The sequence below is a fragment of the Xenopus tropicalis genome, chromosome 6 (genome assembly GCF_000004195.4).
Source record: "Xenopus tropicalis strain Nigerian chromosome 6, UCB_Xtro_10.0, whole genome shotgun sequence".
Lineage (NCBI taxonomy): Eukaryota > Metazoa > Chordata > Amphibia > Anura > Pipidae > Xenopus > Xenopus tropicalis.
Window position 1 is genome coordinate 53653310 of NC_030682.2, and position 23084 is coordinate 53676393.

At 38.1% G+C, this 23084-nt stretch overlaps 1 protein-coding gene across 7 annotated transcripts in view; it reads left to right on the forward strand.

Annotated features, from left to right (window-relative positions):
- The window catches only part of trak1 (trafficking protein, kinesin binding 1), a 128850-nt gene that overhangs the window by 38633 nt on the left and 67133 nt on the right, over nt 1-23084 (forward strand). For 2 of the 7 annotated variants that reach the window (XM_018094525.2, XM_018094526.2), the window contains exons 1-2: nt 14593-14680; nt 17837-18031. In XM_018094525.2, the coding sequence (XP_017950014.1) occupies nt 14677-14680; nt 17837-18031 (199 nt within the window). In that variant the 5' untranslated portion in view covers nt 14593-14676. 7 annotated transcript variants of the gene reach the window in all.

Below are 23084 nucleotides of genomic sequence, written 5' to 3' on the forward strand. Positions count from 1 at the left end.
GAAAATAGGAGCCTTTAACAGGGCCCTGTCATGGGCTGCTGCTGATTTTAAATATTAATTAGATTACATTCTCTGTTTAATATATATGAATATTTTTTACATGTTAACTGTAAGGAGTACCAGCATTAAGCCTGGAGGTACCTGGGCATTGTCAGTGCCAGATGGAGTTTGGGTCAGCTCCAACTCATTCCAGTCTCCCTTTAGCAAGGCTGGCTTACCCCTGTAAGTGCTAAGCACCATCAGTATCATCTGATCTATCTCCCCTAAAGATCCTCTGGTTCTAACAAGGTTAATCAATTATTTCTGAACATAGGACTCATACAGCCAGTCTAGCTTTGGAGCAGTTTAAATGTCATTTAGACACAGGTTACACAGTGCTGTGATGTGATAATGTAGAGCACCTCTTATGGAGGCCTTCAGGTGCAGTAAACATGTAGCATTAACTAAACATGGTAAATTGTGTATTTATTTTAATTAAAACAGAGTTAGATGTAAAAAATATTACTAAAATACACCCTTAACAGATCTATAAAAATGTGACAATCTATCTACATTTTTTATGGTTAAAGGAGAAAGAAAGGTAAAAACTCAGAGTTCTCTGTCAAAAGATTTGTTGTCTGTTTTCCTCTGCCAGAGACACGCAGCTCTCTCCTTTCTCCCCTCTCCTGCTTTTTCTTCCTGTTTGGCTTCTGATCATCTGAACGGGAGAAATATGGGGAGACTTAAGGGCACTATTGAGACAACTGAAGGTATGCCTGCAGCTTGAGATTAGCTCTTTATTAGCCTTTTCTTCTCCTTTAAAAATCAGCAGATCAGCAGTTCATGTATTTACTACAGCAGCTCTAGAAAAAAAGAAGCACATTGAAGTATGGTGTAGTCACAGTGATCAATACACCCAGGGTTGCTTTCAATTACGCTTAATGGAAAGCCAAAGCCGGGGGGACATAGATGTGTCCTGTTAAAAGTAATAAGTATTTAGCAGGAGGGCTAGGCTGTTTGGTTTTTATTTTCCCTGAGATAAGAGTCCTTGTTCTTGCAGACAAGTCAGATGTGACTACAAAAACAGACCCATGAAAAAAAGAAAGGTGACTTTTAAATGACACTAATAGATTTAGATCTGATAAATCATTAGGGCCGTCATGCTTTGTGATATTGCAGCAGTGGGTGACTGCCCTCTTGTGGCAATTTTGTTTTCTACAATGTATGATTAAGAGAATATTCAAACAGGATTGTTGCAATATTCAGCTGCTTTACATTAGAGAAACACTGCAGTTTGTTTGCAGAACATTTTCTTGTTTATATCTGTCGCTTATTGCCTCTTCACACTACATAAATTTTGTCTGTAATTTATTCACAAACCTGTGTCCTTTTACCATTTACTGATATGGCGAAGAGAAATTTTAAACTGTTGGTATGTTTTCCAAGTATGTGAAGTATAAAAATCCTCTTGTGCCATTGCCTCCAGTTAGGCCAAAACTGTCCATGACATTGGGTAATGATGGTTATCAAAGATTTCAGACATATAAGTATGTCTACAAAGTGTGCAAAGTACAAAGGGTTATATTTTTTGTAAATGCTGTGTTTACAACTCAACCCTTAAGACCCTGTAGTGGGACCTGAAAAAACATTCCTAATATAATTTAACTTCATTTAAAAAGGATTGGACCTTAGGCTTCTATAGTGGTCTGTGCACATTGTATTACCCTTATAGGGTTTATTTTTTAGCACATTAGTGGAGTCTCAAGTGATAAACGTTAAAGTTAAAAAAAACAGCATCTCAATTTATTTATACAGTTTAAATCCCTGCATTGTTCACAACTCAGGTTCAGACTGTAAACCCCCACATTGCTCACCTGCTCACACCTCAGGCAGATTATAGGAGAAGTGCTGGCATTGTGTCACTGTATAGTGCAGTAAAAACTGTTCATTTTGCAGTGGTCATGAACCTGGCAGGGTTTTTTTTCTCTGAGTTTGTTAGAATTTGGAAATAGTTGTTAGGGGGTCCCTAAGGTGTATAATTATTATGTGCTGGGGGTTGCTGGGCTATCCACAAGGGAGGAGGAGGCGGCGGCGGCATATGGATTTAAGAGTGTGGCTTAATATGACTAATAAACTTCTTTCACATGCAAGTGATAATTTTTGTTGTTTCTCCTACTCCATGTACTTTAAATAGGACCCAAGTCGCATAATAGCAAAACAGGGTTTCTCCTGCTAAGGTGCTTTTCTCATGACTACCACTAGTTGGGACATGTGAGCACACATAGTAATGCAAACTATTTCTAAGTTCATCTCTACAATGCTGAAATATTTTATTTTTGGAAGGGTCAGATCTGGGGTGTAAGCAATCATTGCCTCTCATTGTCTCTCATGGAGATGCTGTCAGGTTAGGCAGCTGAATCCTTTAGCAGAGGTATCAGGGAGCAGCTATCTGATTACCCTTGTCCTGCTGATCGGCTGCTGGAGGGGAAAGTGAGGGGTGACATCACTACAACTTTCAGCGCAGCTATAAAGTGACTGAATTTCATCATAACGCAGGTCACATGACTGGGTCACCCTGGGAAATGAAGAATATGGCTAGTCCCATGTGACAATTCAAAATTAAATATAAAAAAAACTTTGAGCTTTTGAAATATGGATTTCAGTGCAGAATTCTGCTGGAGCAGCACTGTTAAAGAAAAACTATACCCCTAAACAATGTAGGTCGCTATAAAAAAATATATTGCATAACAAGCTCATATGTAAAACCCTGCTTCATCTTAATAAACCATTTTCATACAAATATACTTTTTAAGTAGTATGTGCTATAGGGTACTCCTAAATAGAAAATTGCCATTTTAAGAATTAAGGCCGCCTCCTGGGGTCATAGGATTCACAGTGCACAAACACAAGCCAAGGCACACATACATGCTAGGCCACATCAGCCAATTAATGGACAGAATTCTGTTTTTTACTTCTACACTACTCCGGTAACAGTTAAAGCTGCATTATTTCTGGTATTGTGATCTCTGAGGGAGCACCCAGCCCATCACTAAATGGTGGATCAGGGGAAAGGATGTAAAAGGGCAATATTTACTGATATATATATGTATTTCATTTTGGTTCTTTAATAGATCACTTAATATAATATCAACTATCTATTTGTTTGTATTCATTCTGGGTGTATAGTTTTCCTGTAACTGTTGCATTTCAGGGAAAAAAAAGACATGTTTTCCCTTGACAGTATTCCTTTAAGGTTAATTTGTCCTGCCTGCTCAATAGTTGCATTGTCATTAATGAGCTGTAAGTGTAGTGATGTTTATTACCTACACGTCGGCAGATGGTAACTAGACCTGCTCTGAATCTTTGAGTTATATCACTTTAACCCTTGGCACAATAATACCTAATAATAAAATTGTAGCCTTAGTAGTACAAGGTTCATGCTGGGTGGTAATTCATGGTTATGTGTTGCATAACATGGGCAACATTCCCGCTCTGATGCCATCCCAAAGTATGGGACTTCTCATATGAAAATCTGTTGTCAAGAGTGCTAAACAAACCTGCAATGTCCTTTTCTCTTGTAATTCTTTTAATATCAAAACATTGTCTTTTATTTGGCTTTACTGGTAAGTCACACAAATCTAGTATGTGACACAATATCAGCTACTATTCATGCGGCTGGCCTGCCAGTCTCTCTCTACTGATTTTTGCTAAACGGACTGGGCTTGGGCATTTGTATGTATAGTGTTTGGTTTGACTTCATCAGATATCTCCCTCCTTGACGCTATTATCAGTATCTACATTTTTAGCACTGGTGTACACCCTCTACTCTCTGCTTCCACACATGTGCAGACTGTTGTCAAACTTGCCTTTGTGTTGGCATTTTAACACTTACCATAGAATGAAGGTGGTACAGATGTAAAAATAAAATTTGTTAGAAATGTGTGCTTGGCTGCAGAGTTTTCAGTTTCGCATTACTTTGTATGGCAGTTGGGTTGTGTAGTGAAAATGTCTTAATACTTTCATACAATAAATATTACTTTTGTTCAGTAGTAGCCTGAAATTATTGCTAGATGGCGATCAACTTCATAAATCATGACAACTTCTACGGTATGTTTAAGCACTACAGTAAGTTTATTTGCAAGAAGCAGGGCTGCTCTTGCAGAAACACCATAGTAAACACAATCATATCAGTCCTCACTTATGTATTTAGAAGGCTTTTATTTCATGTAAGCAAGAATGGACAAAGATGAAATGGATCCTGTCACCATAAGAAATAGTTCCAGATTTTTTCTGTCATGTTTATCAAGCAAAATAAATGTTGACTTACACTATATGTAAGTTATTTAAATCTTGTTTCAGTCTCAATTGACAATCACAACAAGCAAGCAGGTGCCATTTTGTGGGCAGTGTTATTATGAAAAATTTAGCATCATCCCAAAATGTTGCATATATGCCAGAATTAAGGACCTGATGCCCATGCACAGGGGACACAATTATAAACAGTGAGGGGGGATGCAAGGAGTTTAGTGATATTTAGATGGTGCAAAAATGAAAGTGAAAATAATTGCTGTGTCTGAGGCATAGAGGTGGGGCAGACAATATATGATTGACAGCTCCAATTTTTAAATAGATTTAGAACTGGTATGGATATATAAAAAAAGACTATTTATTATTATACTGCTTTTTATGTCAGTGTGACAGGTTTACTTCAACAACTTGAAATTCTGCAAGAAGCAACTTAGCGAAAAAGTACCATTTTATGAATTTCTGCTGTCATTGTGATCAAATAAAATCCTCTAAACTGCAGAGGTATGGGTGCTGTGTTTCTATACATATGTCTGCTTTCTAACAGTGCATTAACTACCCCGAAGTTCAATACTGTTCAAGACTGCTCTTAGAACTACACAAATATGGAAGAAATAAAGCCCCAATTCAACCCACCTTATAAATGCAACAAAAGAACAAAAGCCAGCACCTACAGGACTTTGAGAGTCATGATACAAAAAAAAAAATATTGACAAAAATTTCCAAAATTTCAAAAAAAATTAAAAAATTATTAATCCAACATTTCAGTTCCTTACTCGTCAGGGAACTGAAACATTGGATTAATAAAAAAAAAACATGCAAGGACTAAGCTGTTCTCTTGTCTTATATGTTTGTCCTTTCATGCTTTACCACTTTAAATTGATAAAGGGTCACAGTTTATTTCTTGCTTCCGGATGGAACGACCCTGAAGAGGTCCTCTGTTGTTACACCTTGGAACTTCAAATGGCCTTGTTTTATTTCCTAGGCAGAATTTGTATTTTAGAATGCCTTGCATCTGCAGATTTGTCTGTTTTTTCCTTAAACATTAACATTATGAATGTCCACAACTAAACAAAATGAACAATTAAGGTCCCAGAAAGTTCTCCAGACACTAGAAACCGCAGAACATTCTTTGCATTAAAGGACATGTAAACCCCACGCAAAAAAATTTAATCAGGGAACAACCTCTTTGAAATCTTTCAATACCTGCCACTCTGGTTGTCCACAGTTTAATAGTAAGGCTGCAACATCTCCTTAATCACTTAGATTTGCTTCTCCTCCTGAAACCCACTCAGCCCCCTCCCTCAGGAATTTGCTTTGGCTGTTGGCTTGTGGGCATGCTCAGTTGTTCTAAGCTCAGATTACTAAACACGCCCTCCAGTCTAGCAGCCAGGGAAGAGATGGCATTACTGGTTCCCATAGAAACTCAGCTCTAGCGGTCTGCTTCAATTTTTTTCTCCTTTCTCTCCTGAGCTCAGCTCAAGCAAAGCAGAACTTTTATCAAAGACAGTTCTGCCTGTGTGAGCCTGCAGACTTAAATGTAACTGATTATGTATCAGAGGAAAAATGGCCACCAGGTGAAAGCTGCTATTTGCTTTAGGAAAATGTGATGGTGCTATATACAGTACAAATTATGCCATTTGGGTGGGGGAGACGTGCCCAACTGATATACATTGTAGGCAAATGTAGGCTTCACATGTCCTTTAAACCACAGGGACTGACATGAGTTAAGATTACCTGAAAAGGAGGTATGCATGGAGCCTGCAGACTATTTGCCAATTCCTGCAGCAAATGCCATAAAGAAACAGCTGGTTGAAAAAGGAACTCTTTCCTATAAATCTTAATTATCATCCATAGGAGCTTATGTCATTTTAAGTTATCAGTTTTCAGTTAACTTCACAGACTCATTTGCTAAAGTAATGCAAAGGTAAGAAAAGCTTGCATCACAGTATTCACAGTATTCCAGTTACACGCCCTACGTTAAGCACAACATTTACTCACCTTCAATTGCAGGGGATTTAAGTAGTACAACTTGAGTGCTTGCACAGGTAAGGGATCTTTTATCTGGAAACCCATTTTCCAGAAAGCTCCAAATTACACGAAGGCCATTTCCCATAGACTCCCTCTCTCTTTTTTTATAACTCTTTATTTAAATTTTAAGCAGTCCATAAAAAACAGTATCAGTACAATACAAATACTGAGCTTTACTTATATTGCTTTAATTTTTTTTTTTTTAAACATGAAGAACCAGGAAAAAAACCCAAGGTGACCAAATATTATTATGGAGCTCCATCTATAGACTCCCTTTTTAAACAAATTTGTTTCACAAATCATTTACATTTTTCTGTATCTGTAATAGAGTATCTTGTACTTGACCCCAGCCCTACTGGGTTTATGTAATGTTTAAAGTATGGAGATCCAACTGATATACATTGTAGGCAAATGTAGGTTTTACATGTCCTTTAAAGCTCAGGCCATACCTTGTGCCATATAACCTAGACTCTACAGCACCCATATAAAATTACAATAGTTGGAGCAGTAGAGCCTACATACAACATAGGTCAAAGAGCTTAGCCAGCATGGGTTAAATAGGGAAATACATATAATATAAACAAAAGCGGCATTTACCAGATAGAGACAAACATTGATCCCTATTCCCAATTATTCTTGGGTTTCCAATCTTCACTATAGGTTACATAGATGCTCCAAAATTAAACTAATTTATTAATTTAATTAATGTAAGCAAAAATTAATACAAATTGCAGTGTTTTTGAGCTAGTAAATTTCAAGACACCCCCCCAGGAGATATACCATAAACAGGCAAAATAGAAACTGAATGAGCCAAGACAGTTTTATTTTACAATTATCCATTACTGATACCCAAGTAAAGGAGAAACCTTTTCAAACTTGTTTTGTAGTCTCTGTATATATCCTCAGGTCAGGTGAGGAACCTGTCACATGTTCAAGCAATAGATTTAAAAGCATTTTTTTTAAATTGCATTTCTTCTACACACACGCATGCACACGTACCAACCCCAGAAATTTTCCAAGTTACCGGTAGAAGATTTCCCAGAATTCAGAGTTAAGAAACTTCAGAAACATTCATAAAAGAACTTAAATAAACATAAATTTGAAAATGTTCATTGGGCTGTTGTGGTGAAGGTAGGCTAGCTTATTTGCTGGGTTGACTTCCTTTGCAGTTAGTCTTTGTCATTTTGTATTGCACGTGTTCTGCACTCACCTCCTTTGAAAGATGATCTCGCATGACAGTGGCAGGTTTGGCTGTTCCTTTCACCATGCGGTTTCCTTTCTTCTTTGTAAGCAGGTGCATGGGAGTCAGGGCTCTTGCTAATTGAATTCATGGCTAGCATCCAAGAATAGATCTGGCCTTGCAAATTCTGTGCAGCTTGGGTTTATTACCATAAGCACTCTTTCTTCCTGTAAACTAATTGCTGTGTCACTAACTGGAGATAAAATAAGGTTTATTTATTTTCCGTTATGGGGAACTTATATTTTTTCTACTTTTAGAGGAACAAACAGGTACTGTTCTATCACTGGAGGTGATACATGATTTGTGGGGTATAGATTGGCACCTAAACTCCTTGTAGGTCACAACTGGCATCCAGGAAAGCTTACTCTGATAGGGTTTTAATCTCATAAGAGATGCGGTAAATTAATTGCTATTGCAAAAAAGACCATGACCTATCAATTAATATTGTATTATATCTGTTTAGGTGCTATGTGGATTAGAAAATACAGGTATGCAATCCATTATCCAGAAACCCTTTATCCAGAAAGCTCCAAATAACAGAGTGCCTGATTTTAAAACTGATTTCCTTTCTCTCTAATAATAAAACAAAACATTGTATTTGATGCCAACTAAGATATAATTAACCCTTATTGGAGGCAAAACAATCCCATTAGGTTTAATTATTGTTTTATTGTTTTTTTTTAATAAACATAAGGCAGTGTTGTCCAATTGGCCTCCCACTATGTGGCCCCCCACCTGTCTGGCTGCTTTGATGCCTTACCTTTGTGTAAAATTTAAATGGCATCAGTATTGAGATTAACTGGCCCACCTTTTAATCCCTGCATTGTTCACACCTCAGGCTCAGGCTGTAATCACCCACATTGTTCACTTCTTCACACCTCAGACTGTAGGAACAGTGCAGCATTGTGTCACAGTATGTACTGTGTATGGCACACACAGGTGGGGTAGGGCAGGCAGAGTATGGCACACACAGGTAGCATAGGGCAGACAGAGCATGGCACACACAGGCAGCATAGGGCATGCAGAGAACTGCCTGTGTCATACTCTGTCTACCCTATGCTGCCTGTGTGTGCCATAATCTGCCTGTATGTGCCATATTATGCCTGCCCTTAGCTGCCTGTGTGTGCCATGTCTGCCCTATGCTGGCAGAGGTTTGTTCTGGGAGTTTGTTAGTAGTTGGAAATAGCCATTAAATGGTCCCTAAGGTGTGTAATTATATGCTGGGGGTTGCTGTGCTATCCACAGGGAAAGAGGAGTCATATGGATTTAAGGGTGTATCTTAATATGACAAAATATTCAAAAAATTTGACAAAAAATTCTTTCACATATGAATGATGGTTGATATCGCCGCAGTGAGCACCAACTGGTTTCCATTAGTGGCACTCCACTGTATATGCTAGAGAAATTCTGGCCCTCGGCACCACAGAAGTTGGACAGCACTGACTTTAAGTATGGAGATCCGAATTACAGAAAGACCCCTTATCCAGAATGCCATTGGTCCCGAGCATTCTGGATAATGGGTCCCATACCTGTACAGGCAATTGTGTCACTTAGTTACCTTTATTGTGCAAGCCCAGTTCTACTTTTAGAATACCTTCTTAGAAAAACCTCTGGGTATTTCTAAGGGGTGCTTACTTTAAAATTAACTTTTGTTAAGAGCTTGACAGCAGAAATTCAATGCATCTTATAGGTGGTCGTGGTCTTTGAAAACATAAAAAATAAAGACCTTTATCTACAATGTACTAGCAATACATTTTTTATATGTACTACACATTTTAACTTCCTTTAGCATTATGCTGTGTTATACTAATTAATATTTGTTTCATAAACTGGTTTAATCTTGGTGTAATGTGTTTCTCACTTTTTCCTGTGTTGAGCACAGAAGTTGTTCATAAATGACTTGGGGGAGGGTATTATAAGTAATGTATCAGTGTTTGCAGATGACACAAAACTCTGCAGACCAGTCAGTTCTATCCAGGATGTGGCATCCTTGCAGCAGGATCTTGACCAACTGGCAATCTGGGCAGCTAAGTGGCAGATGAGATTTAATGTGGATAAATGTAAGGTCATGCACCTGGGATGTAAAAATATGCAAGCCACTTATACCCTTAATCGGACTGCACTAGGCAAATCCATAATGGAAAAGGACATTGGAGTCCTTGTAGATAATAAACTTGGCTGTAGCAAGCAATGCCAGGCAGCAGCTGCAAGGGCAAACAAGGTTTTGAGCTGTATTAAAAGGGGTATAGATTCACGGGAGGAGGGGGTTATTCTTCCCCTTTACAGAGCGCTGGTAAGGCCCCGTCTAGAATATGCTGTCCAGTTCTGGTCTCCAGTGCTCAAACGGGACATGATTGAGTTAGAGAGGGTGCAGAGAAGGGCAACTAAGTTGGTAAAGGGTATGGAAAGTCTCAGTTATGAAGAAAGACTGGCCAAGTTGGGTCTGTTTACACTGGAGAAGAGGCTCTTAAGGGGTGACATGATAACTATGTATAAATATATAAGGGGATCATATAATAACCTTTCTAATGTTTTATTTACCAGTAGGTCCTTCCAACAGACACAAGGGCACCCACTCCGTTTAGAAGAAGGGAGGTTCCGTTTAAATATTCGGAAAGGATTTTTTGAGAGCTGTGAAGTTGTGGAATTCCCTCCCCGAATCAGTCGTGCTGGCTGATACATTATATAACTTTAAGAAGGGGCTGAATGGATTATTAGCAAGTGAGGGAATACAGGGTTATGGGAGATAGCTCTTAGTACAAGTTGATCCAGGGACTGGTCCGATTGCCATCTTGGAGTCAGGAAGGAATTTTTTCCCCTCTGCGGCAAATTAGAGAGGCTTCAGATGGGGTTTTTTGCCTTCCTCTGGATCAACTATAAGTTAGGCAGGTTATATATAGGCATTATGGTTGAATGTGATGGATGTATGTCTTTTTTCAACTTACTATGTACTATGAGCAGTGTGATTAGGTGTATTAGTCATGAGATTAAAGGAGAAGGAAAGTCAAAATCTATTGAGCACACTATTAAATAGTACTACTATTGCTGTGTAAAAATGCTATATTCCTGGCTTGCCTAATGAAAGATTTACAGAGATACACATACTAGAACCGACATACTTGTTTCAGTGAACGGAGCCACCATCTTGTCCAGCGTGTCTGTATGGGCTGAAAAGCACAAGCCAGCCCCCCCTCCACTCCCCGCTCCTGCCACAAAGCCTCCGCCGCTCCTGCCACAAACCCCCCCAAGCTCCCCGCTCCCTGCACCTGCTCCCCCCACCTGCTTGTCACAGAGTTCTCCGACGCTGCGTCGCCATGGCAACCGGACGCTCCTGCTGTGTGCGCATGCGCCGCCTACAGTAACAAGTCGCCAAATCTTGAAGAAGTGATGCATTATGGGAATCTTCTCTACACTGCTCAGTGTTCTTTTTTTCCTGTTTGGCTTCTGAACGGGTGAAGTATGGGGAGACTTAAGGGCACTATTGAGACAACTGAAGGTATGCCTGCAGCTTGAGATCAACTCTTTATTAGCTTTTCCTTCTCTTTTAAGCTACACCAGAGCTATCTACATGGAAACATTGAACAGTAATTGTGTGAACAAAGGATTATTGCTATGCACAGGAATTTTATTTAAATGAGGGCTTAATTATTATTTCATCCACTTAATACAATTCTAATAAACATCTGATGGCTATTTTTTGAAAGAGTGAATGCAGTAATAATAGATCCCAGCTTTTATTTATTTGTTGCCAAACAATGGCTTATAAAGGCTCATGACTCCCCAGCATTACCAGTATGCCTCATCTTCTGCAAGAATGATTTGTATTTTGCACCATGATGCTGTTTTTATCCTTTTAACCTAGTGAAGAGCAATCTAATAATTGAAACCCCTGTGGTTAAAGGCCCATGTGTCAAGGTGCATGTAGCCTTAAGGTGGCCATACACAGGCAGATTCTAGCTGCCAATATTGGCAGGTTTAAAAATTAGTCAGATCGGGGACCGCATCGGCTTGTTGACGCTGTCCCCTAACCAACGGACGCCTATACCCGTCGTTCTAATTTGATTGTTTGGCCCCAGGGCCAAACGACAGAATTAGCCCGATTTCGACCACCCGTAGGTGTAGCGTGTATGGCCACCTTTACCCATCCATCGTCCTTACTACAGATTCTCTTTTATCTAAAAACTGTTCTATTGCTGTGACTGTTATTTACTTAAGTTACATATTCCCTTGCCTTGTTCAGTAGTTATTTGTCATCAGGAAGCTTAAGAAGTACTTTTTCTTTGGAAACTTTTATCCTATAAATGATTCATTGACTATTACGTTGGAAAAGGCACGTCCTTCTTTCAGTTACCTTACTGCGTAAATAAATAATGTTCAGTGCAGATAAATAAAGGAGCGTTCATTACAGAGACAGCTAATGAAAGTATTATTTGTAAAATTAAGAAGGCTGATTAAGTGTAATGGTAGGTTGCTTCCATTACATTTTGCTTTTATATTACAAGAAAGTATTCTTATTTTTTAAGTATTGTTTTTATTGGCTGGTGAAACCTTGGTGTTTTGTATGATATTTCCCAAGAACCCTTATTACACATCTTTATATATCAGAGGATCAGAGCTTTTTTTTTTGTTTTATTTTAAAAGTTGCCTGTAGCCACAACTTTTTAAAAGCACACAGGAAACCTTTCTGTTCTTCAATAGAACTGATTTCTGTCTGCCTTCTTTCACTGTTTTGTCAGTTTATAAAACTAAATGGTGACATGTTACATCAAGGGAGTGGTAACATTAGGGACAGGGATGGGGAAGATACATTTTATAGTTACAGACTTAACATCAAACTGGTTCAAAACTGGACAGTAACCACTTGCAACTTAACTATCAGCCATGCGCTCTAAACTCCATTTTTGGTAGATTTGTTGTTATATTGGTCACAGTGATGTGATGTTATAGCTTTGGCAAACTTGGTTTTCTGATTTTTTTCACTGTAGAAATGACATAATACATATAATTTTATGCTTTAGAATCAAGTTTCTTCCAAATTTTATGAAATGTATATATCAGTCCTCAAGAAAACAGACTTTTGATGTACCTCCCTATATACAAATAGCAGACAGGGGTTGCTTTAAACCCCTCACTGTCTTGATATCTTGCAGAGGAATTGCCTCTCGATAGTGAGTATTGCTTCAATTATTATATTGGCGTCCTTTAATACAGTTTTCCTTAGAGCAGTCTTTACCTAATGGCTATTGTTTATAAATGCAGTAACAACAAGAAGACCTGAAAAACATTTTACACTTTTTACCACCAGGAGACATGTACTGGCATTCTGGGCTGGTTTCACAAAAAGGGCTAAATCTACATGTCAGAGTGTATTTAAATGCAAAGTAAACTATTTAGCACATTTTTCTGTTAGCAGCTTTCATTCTTTCTAAATGGCCTTTTAATGGTTATTCTTATAATTAGCTCTTTGTATTCAAAAGTATCGCTAATTACCACACTTATCAGGGTGTGGTAAGACACAGTGTAATGTCTCACAATATATTTGCTGGAGAGTCTGCAAAGCATGCCAGACTAAATACCCTTCTGGCCTTTTATTTGTTTGAGCCACTCTTTCAAATTCCATCAAATATTCCTCTCTATCATCAGTCTCTGTAAGCTACATGAGTTATCTGCCTTGCTTGCAGTACAGGTATAGGACCCAGAATCCAGAATGCTCAGTCCAGAGGTATTCCGGATAAGAGTTTTTTTCCATAATTTGGATCCCCATACTTTAAGTCTACTAAAAAAAAATAAATCAATAAAACATTAATCCCACTAGGATTATTTTGCACCCAGTAAGGATTAATTATATCTTAGTTGGGATCAAATACAGGGTACTGTTTTACAGAAAAAGGAAATTGGTTTTAAAAATCTGAATTATTTAATTAAAATGGAGTCTATGGGAGAAAGGCTTTCCATAATTTGGAACTTTTTGGATAATGGGTTTCTGGATAATGGGTCCCATACCTGTTCCTGGAAAAATAATATACACCATACAACTCAGATGTCTTCAGTTGATCCAGAAAAACAAAAATCTCTATTGTTAGAGAGCAGCTTAATAGCTGTTCTGAGTCTACTGGCATTTTATAAGGAGTTTATACTAAGTTTTTTTTTTGTTTGTTTTTACTAATAATGCAGTGTTCAGTGTTCCTGAATTCCAGTGTTGTTGAGGGTAGATATTAACATCTCTTCCCTGGACAACAGTCAGTGTCCTCATTCACAGAACCCTAGAATTACCTCAATGTTAATTCTAGGCTTCCCTTACATCCATGCATGTAAGTTGTCAGACCATGCTAAAGGGAATTAGTGCTTGCCTCAACATTCAAAGCTGCATCTATATCACCTTTGTGAATGGCATCAAATCATGCTCAGTTTTGCATCCATTGCAAACAGTTGCAGGGCTTTCCTGTATGAAGGACATTTTTCTCATTTAAAAAATTAAGCCCTGAATTCAATCCCCGCAATCGCATTGTGTAGCATATTTTTAGCAATACCAGCTGCTTGTTGGTTTTTGAGGCGTGGGCCGTATTACTTGCACAACATGTTGCTTTGAACTTTTGGCCCTGTGAGCAGCATGGTGGCACATTTGATTCCAGCTACACCACTGTCTGCAAGGAGTTTTTGTAGTTTTTGCTCTGCTTCTCCAGCAAAAAGAATTGCTTGAGAGGAGACTTTTATAACTGTAATTATGTATGCAACATTGATAATGCAAATTAAGTAAAGTTACTTAGGATTCTGTAATGATATATATTTCTGCTTTCATAAATGTCGTTTGGGCTCTCTTCTCCCTTTACTTTATGCACAGGCTTACAGAACTGCTGGCAAGTTTTATGAAGCTGGCAGCTTGTGAAAGGGCAGCCATTTTTAGTAGAAGTGAAATGGTGGATCAGCAAGGCCCTGTCAGTGATCTTGCTTTGTTCAAGCTATGTTTAGTCAGTAAATTCATAGGCACATGTGACAGTTGGACTCGGCACTCGCAGCAGAGCTAGCAAGTGTCTGTCCTGGACGGGGGACTGGATATTACAGCCAGAGGGAAAATGTAACCACTTAACTGAACAAAGGCCACAGAAAAACCCACACACAAAATGAGTAAGTAAAGTTCTTCTTGAGGCAAAAAGTGGAAATGACTGATTTTATTAGGCACAATGAGAAGATTTGAAGCAATTTCTGTTATTTTATGTAGTAGATATTCAAAGGCATTGTCTGCTTTTGAGGCAAAAAGTGCCATCTGTTGCTAATAGAACAAATACACTTCTAGTTGCTCTTATCATGCAGTTTAATGGCTATATATGAGGGTTGTCTTTTATAAATATTAAAACATATAATGTCTCTTCACCCCTTTCAGATTGGTTTGATATTTTTGTGGAGGTGTTATTTCATAAATTTATAATCTTGTAATTAAAAAGGCACTGCAACTTGAGGTCCATCAGTGTTTTAAAACTACTACTCCCACTACTATCTCCCAATATCTGAGGGGGGTTGCATGCTGCCCATAAGTAACATATTCTGCACTAGCTCTGTAATTTATATCTGCGAGGCTATGCCGGCAGCTTGTGTTTTATTTAGAACTCTCAGCAATGTGTGCCAGGTTTCATTGGAATGACAGGTCTTATAACTTTGGGTCTTGTGGAAATGATTGGGATTTCCAGGTCTTTGTCTCAAAAACTTTGCCTAATTTGTGCTCAGCTGCTGATTCATTCAGTGTTCAACAGCTTTTTATACTGTATGCAGTTTTGGAGTGTAGAGGCCCTCTCGTCACTTGTATTAAAAATAGTACGAATCCTGGGAAGGAAACCAAATTTTGTTTCTAACATTTCCATTTTTATTGAATGCCCTATAAGATAATAATCTCAAACTGGATTTCAAAGTGCAGCCAGGGCTGCTGATCAGATCTCAATTACATAGTGGCTGTGTCCTTATTAGTTCCCATCCATGTAGTGCAGAAACAGGAAGGTGCTTTCACATAGAAGTCAGGGAAGCAATCCATGAAAAAGAAAATTTTAGGAACAAAACATGTTTTCTTTTGTTACATTACAAATAATCAGAGTTTCGAGACATTGCTGCACTACACCAGTAATCCCCAACACGAGTAAAATGGGTCTGTGGTTGAGATCTGATCAACAGCTGACCCTGGCAATGCTTTAAAACCCAGTAAGTGTCCTAAAGCCTTTGGAGTATTTTCATAAAAAATGTTAATTTTAGACTTCCCAGAGTACTTGCTGTTTTTACTGTCAAATGCCTTTAGTTCCCAAATCATTGCTTGCTGCCGGTAGTTGGAATAGATGAGATCACACTGAGGGAGTGATTCAGTGGTAGAGTTAACCTCCCTGTTCGACCTGAGGGTTACCAAGGGAATGAGATATGTGTATGTATTTAGCAACTATGTCATCTTTGTATGCTGGACACACTTTGTCACACTTTGTATTGCTTAAATGCTACTCTTTCAGTGATCTGCAATTGTTTTACTGTCTCTTTGCTACCGTTAACATGTAATTTACAGAAATACTTTTGTCTGTATTCTTTCATTGTCAAATCAACAACTGCAAAACTCCTGACCTCATGCAGTTTTGCGCTTCTACTAAAATGTTAATTTTATAAAAGCTAAACACTGTATTCATTGGTAGTTGTTGAATTTTTGTTTTGAAAATTAAATAAACCAATACTTGGACTCTAGTGTAGGTGTTAATTTTCAGATTGACAGTGCTTTCTAGTCTTCAATAAGGCAAGGCCAAGAATTTGCCTGCCCTCGGTGCTACCGAAGGACAACGCTAATGCCGTGGGTGGCTGCTAACTTTGTCATATGATCTGACATTTTACAGGGAACTGTTTCCCTCTTGGGGTCTTTCTGTCCTGCCATGGTCTGTAAATACAGTGAGACGGTCTCTGGCATTTAAGTTATGCAAACTCCTCTCTCTGTAGCCTTGCTATTTAAACACAGTTAAGTCACTTTTGCTTTTAGGAACAATTTTTGTTAACAAATCTGCAGTTTAACTGTAGCATAAAGAATTTTAGACTGAATTTTACATATTTTGCTTAGAATAGAATGCCAAGTGTAATATTTTTCAACAAAGGTCTACAAGTCAACTGAATGATGTCATGTATACTTAAAAAAATTGCAGTTGGCAGTAAGCCAGTTAAGCTCTTAATTCCCTGATGATAGCACTCATAGGCATGAGCACAGGATCAGAAAGTGAACAGCGAAGGTCAGTAAAGTTATACATTTCCCTCTTAAGCTTAAGGCTGGCTCTACAGGCCTCTTATTCCAGTGCTAACCTCTCAGCCAGAGATCCTACTGGGACCTCGACAGCTATAAGTCATTGGAAAAAACTGAATTAAAAATGGCTAAATGTATATTTGTTTGAGGCATTGCTTTCTCTATAGAGTGCAGCAACTGCAAATAACTTATTTGTAATTGCTAATAAAATCAGCATGTCTGCCCTTAAGAGTGATGGCACATGATGAGATTTTTTACCTGCAGTTAAATCTGTGTTACTGCAGGTGACAAATCTCCAGAAAATGCTTTCTCTCTGCCAATGTAAATTACTGGTGGGAAAGCACATGCTTCATTTTCTGAAGTCGCCCAAAGTTTCCTTGTGAAGCAACTTTGGAACCAAAGCAATGCATATCTTTTTCAGTGATTTACATTATTGCTGGTAGTAAAGCATTTTCAGGTGATTTGTTGTCCATGGTAGAACAGCTATGACTGCAAGCCACATCTTCTGTGTGCCATCACCCATACTATTTCTTTGCATTTCTGGTCTACATATACTACCATTTAATCATGGTGGCTTATTGACCAAAGCGAGAAAGTAAATCTCACTACTGCCATACTAAGATTTTGCCACAGTGTATTCATTTCTGATTTAAAGATTTTTAAAGACATATTTTTAAAATGGTCAATTCTCACTTTTTTCCATTGAAAAATATGTCTTCTAAAATCCAAAAGAAATTATTAAAGAATTGCGGAATTTCACTTTAGGACACACTGTTGCAAAGTGTAGTTTCACTTTTTGATAAAAATACCCCACCATGGCCCAACCATGGTATCTAAGCTTCAACCACATACAACTGTTGACTCCTAGAAATTTCAGGAGGTTTGACCAATGTTGCCTTGGATGTTTTCTGATTATCAGTCCTTTAAAGCAGGAGAAAGAAAGTGTTTTGCCAAATTAGGATTGACTGAGTTTCTGGCTACTAAATATATAATACTTTGCATTTAAATAAAAACATGATTTGCTTCTACAGATGTGTGCAACAGTACTGACCTTCCAGAAGTTGAAATTATCAGTCTGCTGGAAGAGCAACTGCCCCATTACAAGCTAAGAGCTGATACCATCTATGGGTATGACCACGACGACTGGCTCCAAACACCACTTATTTCTCCAGATGCCAACATTGACCTGACTACTGAGCAAATTGAAGAGACTCTAAAATACTTCCGTGAGTAAATAATCCTTATTTCCTCTGACGTATGACTATGCTTAAGTCCTTATTACTTTGATTTTTTTTCTGAATATTCCTTCAGGTCTTTACCTTTTTAAAGGGGGCCTGTTACCTTAAGAAATCATTCCAAATTGTTTTCTATTGTGGTTGTCAAGCAAAATAAACTTTACTTACACTATATAAATTATTTTAATCTAAGTTTCTTCAGCCTTGGAATTCCCAATTGCAGTAAGCCGACAGGGGCCATTTTGTGGACACTGTTATCAAAGCAGGCATTGCATCCTGCCAATATCTTGTTTCTGTGCCAGTATGGAGGGACCTGATGCCCATGTCCATGCACTGGTTACAAAATTACATGGTGAGGAGGGAGGGGGAATCTGAGGAGTGCAGCAACATCTAAAAAGTTCTGAATTGAAAGTGAAAGTAACTGTCTGCCACACCTCTATGCCTAAGGCATAGAGGCGGGGCAGGCAATATATGACTGACAGCTGGGATTTTTAAATACTTTTATAATGGCTATGGATGTGGTAATAAAAAATGATGTTGGGTTTCATGTTTAATTTGAAAAGGGCTTTTATTATACAGCTTTTTATGTCTGGGTGACAGGTCCACTTTAAGGGAAGAGGAAATTGGAAGGGGTCCCATTTTCTTTCTGTGCATACACCATCTGCCTGTTCGGGCAGATGTGGAATTTTGAACTAAAAAATACAAACTTTTGTATTTCCGCACTAACATTTGCTCCACCTTTGCCCTGAAGATACTGAATTGACCTTTTTGCCCCTTTGTCTCTATAACCCTTATGATCTTAATAAGGGGTTAATAGTAAGGCTGCAACATCTTCTTAATCACTTAGATTTCCTTCTCATCCTGTAACCAACCAAGTGTGTATGCTGTTTGCAGATATAAATGTAACTGATTATGTATCAGAGGAAAAATGGCCACTGGGTGAAAGCTGCTATTTGCTTTAGGAAAATGTGATGTATGCAGTACAAATGATGCCCTTTGGGTGGGGGAGATGTGCCCAACTGATATACATTATAGGTAAATGTAGGCTTTACATGTCCTTTAAGGTACCATGGGGAGGCGGTGCCTTCTTTGAAGGCATGTCCAGTTACTGTAGCCTTTTTATCATCATGGCAAACCCAACCAGTTTTTCCTGGAAGCCTATTTTACAGAAAAAATAATAGTTTCAATAGTTTAAATGCCAGAGTCTTAAGCTTCCTTGACAAGTGGATACAGAGCCATATTTAGGTAAATGCCTTTGTGGCATGTCTTTCACCCGGAAATTGTAAGTGAGCTGTGTCTTTAGGTGCAAATGTATGTGTTGCATTTACATGACTGTAGAAGCTATTGTGCTACTTTGTGTCTGACTATACATAGTCCTTGAGGCAAAATATGCCTCACTATTAAAGTGACAGTATAGGCCATTGTTTAATGAATAGGACTTGTGCTGTTTTAACCATGCAAATTCAAATTTTGTGAATTTGAGTTTGTTTTTCTAAATCAATTAAATGCCCATATCGAATGCTGCCTTATTTATTAAAGTTGGAAACTCGAATACTTGAATATATGAGTTTCTAACTGGAAACAAACTGGAAAATAAAACATGTAATCTCAAATTGAACATATGCCTTGACTTTGCATAAGGACAACTCCCATTGACTTCTATAGAAACTCGCAAGCTTTTAGATTCCGAAGTTTTATATTCGAGTTTTTTGCACTTAATAAATACCAGACAGTTTTCGAAACATAACTTGAATTCAAGTTTTTTAAGCGCCAAAAAACTCGAATCTAGGAAAAAAAAATCAAATGTGACCATAGATAAATGACCCCCTATGTGTTCATGCAAAGAATTGGCAAGAATGCATTTTATAAATTTCTACTAATTTCTACTAATAAAATAACCTTGTTCTTTAATAGCGTTTAAAGACAAGTGGTAGAATTTCCCTTCCAGTGGCTTTCCCCAAAACAAATAATGATTACTGAACACAAATGCCTCTGTTTATACAAAAGTCTGTAGAACATCCAATGCTGTTTGCCCAGGCAGTGAAAGTCAAACCTCCCTTCATTTTGAAATATGGAAAAGGCTGTTGAAGCTTGTCACAGAATGGATTGTGTACTACGCTCGCATGCTGGTGAGAATTATTAATGCTGCTCTGTAATGCATTTGATACTTTTTTAACTTAAAAAAGCATTAAATGGACATTAAAATAGTATAGAGTTTGTGTATAGGATGGTATGGGATTTATTATCTAAAATGCTTGGGACAGCTTTAGATGTCACACAAGCTCAAAATGTCCCAAGTTATCCTAAATATGAGTTATTCTACCAAAGAAAAGTTATTTGTTGTTTGTACATTTGCAACAAAATGTGCTGGTGACTTTACCTTTTATCATAATTAACATTTCAGAGTATACTTCCTAATGCTTTGTTGCAGTGTCCCGACCCTTACCTTCTAAGTGCTCTTATACAATGCTACATCTTACATTAGAAACCTAGGGGCAGATTTATCAAAATGTGAGTTTAGAGCTTAATACATAATCATTCACCTACATTCTATTCCTATGGGATTTTCAGAAGCATATTTAGCAAATGGTGAACTTTAACACCAGTTTATGAATACACTTCTAAAAAAGAATGAACAGAACATGGATGAGTTTTTATGTATTACGCTCTAAACTAACATTTTAATAAATCTGCCTCTTAATCTCTGGATAATGGTCTCTTGGTCTTCACCTCATACGAGGGGTGGATGTGCTTGGAAGCCTAAAGTTGAAGGCCTTAGTATCAAATCTATGCCCTAACGGAACCAATTCCTTAGTCCAGGGACCCTGTGGATTACCTAAAGATAGTATATAGCAGTTTCTGTCATAGTCTGGAGTTAGTCCAAGTTAACACCCTTCTAGTTTAAAGTCGGCAATATACACACCGATATTATCGCACAAAACCTAATTTCGCACAATATTTGGTGCGTATATGGCTGTTTGAAGAGGCGACCAATATCGCAAAAGGCTGCAGATATGGGTCGTCTCGTCAATCAGCCAGGTTAAAAGGTTTTGATCGGGTGCCATTGAAGGTGCCTGAGCAAAATCTACGCTCAGGGCTGACTTGGTAGATGGAGGTAGAATTTCTATTATTTCTACCTCCATATCTGATGATTCAGCGAAAGATTGTTAGTGCTATGTGTATGGCCTCCTTAAGGGCCACAGTTACTGAAAAGGGACTAACACAACTCCCACTGGAGGGGATCAATTACTTGTAGGTATGTTTGAGTTGTGGGACTAAGGGACAGATTTATCAAAATGTGAGTTTAAAGCTTAATACATTAACTTTCACCCATTGATAAATACACTTTTAAAAATCCCATAAATAGAACATGAGTTTTTATGTATTTAGCGCTAAACTCATATTTTGATAAATCTGCCCCTAACCAATCACATGTTCTAGCTTCTTATATGTGGATGTTTGGCATTTTGTGTGAACTTTGCTATACTACTGATTCTCTGTTATGCTTTATCTATTGTTGTATTAGTCCAAGAGAAGTACCTTTGGCTAATTATCAATTTTTTTTGTTTGAAATTTTTGTATTGTATAAAATTACTGTGCACCTGGGGTTTAGCAGCATCTCCTTTACTTACTTACAAGGGCACAGCTGCAAAAGAGCAAATGTAATGGTGTGCCACCTGAGAGCAGCTGGAAAACGGTAACAGTGCCTAGAATGGGTTACACCTTTTTTGCTTGGAATCGCGTTTGCTCAGTGCATTTCTCACTATTCTAAACTGATGCATTAGCCGAGTGTTTGCTACCACCGATGATTGTACATATAAAAAGTTAGAGTCAAAAATTATTTTAGTATATGTAATATGGTGCAACAAAAAACTACCCAGCCATCTGTGGTCAACGTTTTATCGGTACAGAATCGGAAAAATATCCATGCGCATAAACAGAATATCATTAAAAGAACACTTTGTATGGCATCATCTATTAATTATTACCAGGCCCAATAAATGTATGCATAGGGAAATCATAGGATACATTATTTGTAATGACTTCTAAAAAATATTTTTTTCAACTAACCCTAAACAAAGGGTCTTGCTATTTACACAAACACTTAATACTGGGCTTATGATTTTATTTTATTTATGCAGTGCCGACATTCCGCAGTACTTTAAAGGACAACGAAAGGTTAATAAACATTAGTGGCTGAAAAGAAAGGCATTCTGTATAAAACCTGCTGTGCAGAGTGGATCCTGTGTCCCTTCTTTCTTTGAGATGTAAACGCACTGCTTGTACAACCAAAGTCACAGGGCTGGGTAATGTAGTCAAAATCTCGCATATTCCCACACCGCTGCCGCTGGCACAGGAGAGTCGCATTCCAGCGGTATCACTGCTACTGCGCATGCTTTATTTGAATACCCCTTTCCTTTTCTTTGCAGCCGCGTCACCCTGATTACAGTTAGCCCGCCCCCCAGCCAATAGGAATCAAAGCATCTTGTTGCTATGACAACGCTCGATTCCTTTACATTTACACGGAGCTGCGGGCAGAATTTGCGCATGCGTACTATCGAGCTGTGAGCGAGCAGGAGAAGCAATACCTCTTTCAACATGGCGACGCCGATGGGTTAAACGAGCTGAAACTTTAAAATTTGAATAACTACTTAGATCTTCTCTTTGGTGAGCCCTAACTATAGCGATCTACCTTTACTCAAAGAGAACTAATAAGTGGTATAGCCTGTTAATTTTGACTCATTTTCCTTTAAGAAGATTTTTCAGTGGAGTTTACAATCCATAGCTCCCAACTGTCCCGATTTTTGCAGGACAGTCCTTCTTTTAATGGCTCAACCCACAGTCCTGGATTCTTACTGAAAATTCCCTCATTTCCCTTGGATCTCCTGCACTGAACTCTAAAAAAGATACAAACTTAATTAAAAGGTAGCTTTTGGCAGAGAGCACAGAAATCTGAACAAGCTATACCTGCACTTAGATACATTGTTTCTCACATTTAATTAAATAAGTGGGCCTTTGGCAGAGAGCCCAGAAAGTTAACAAG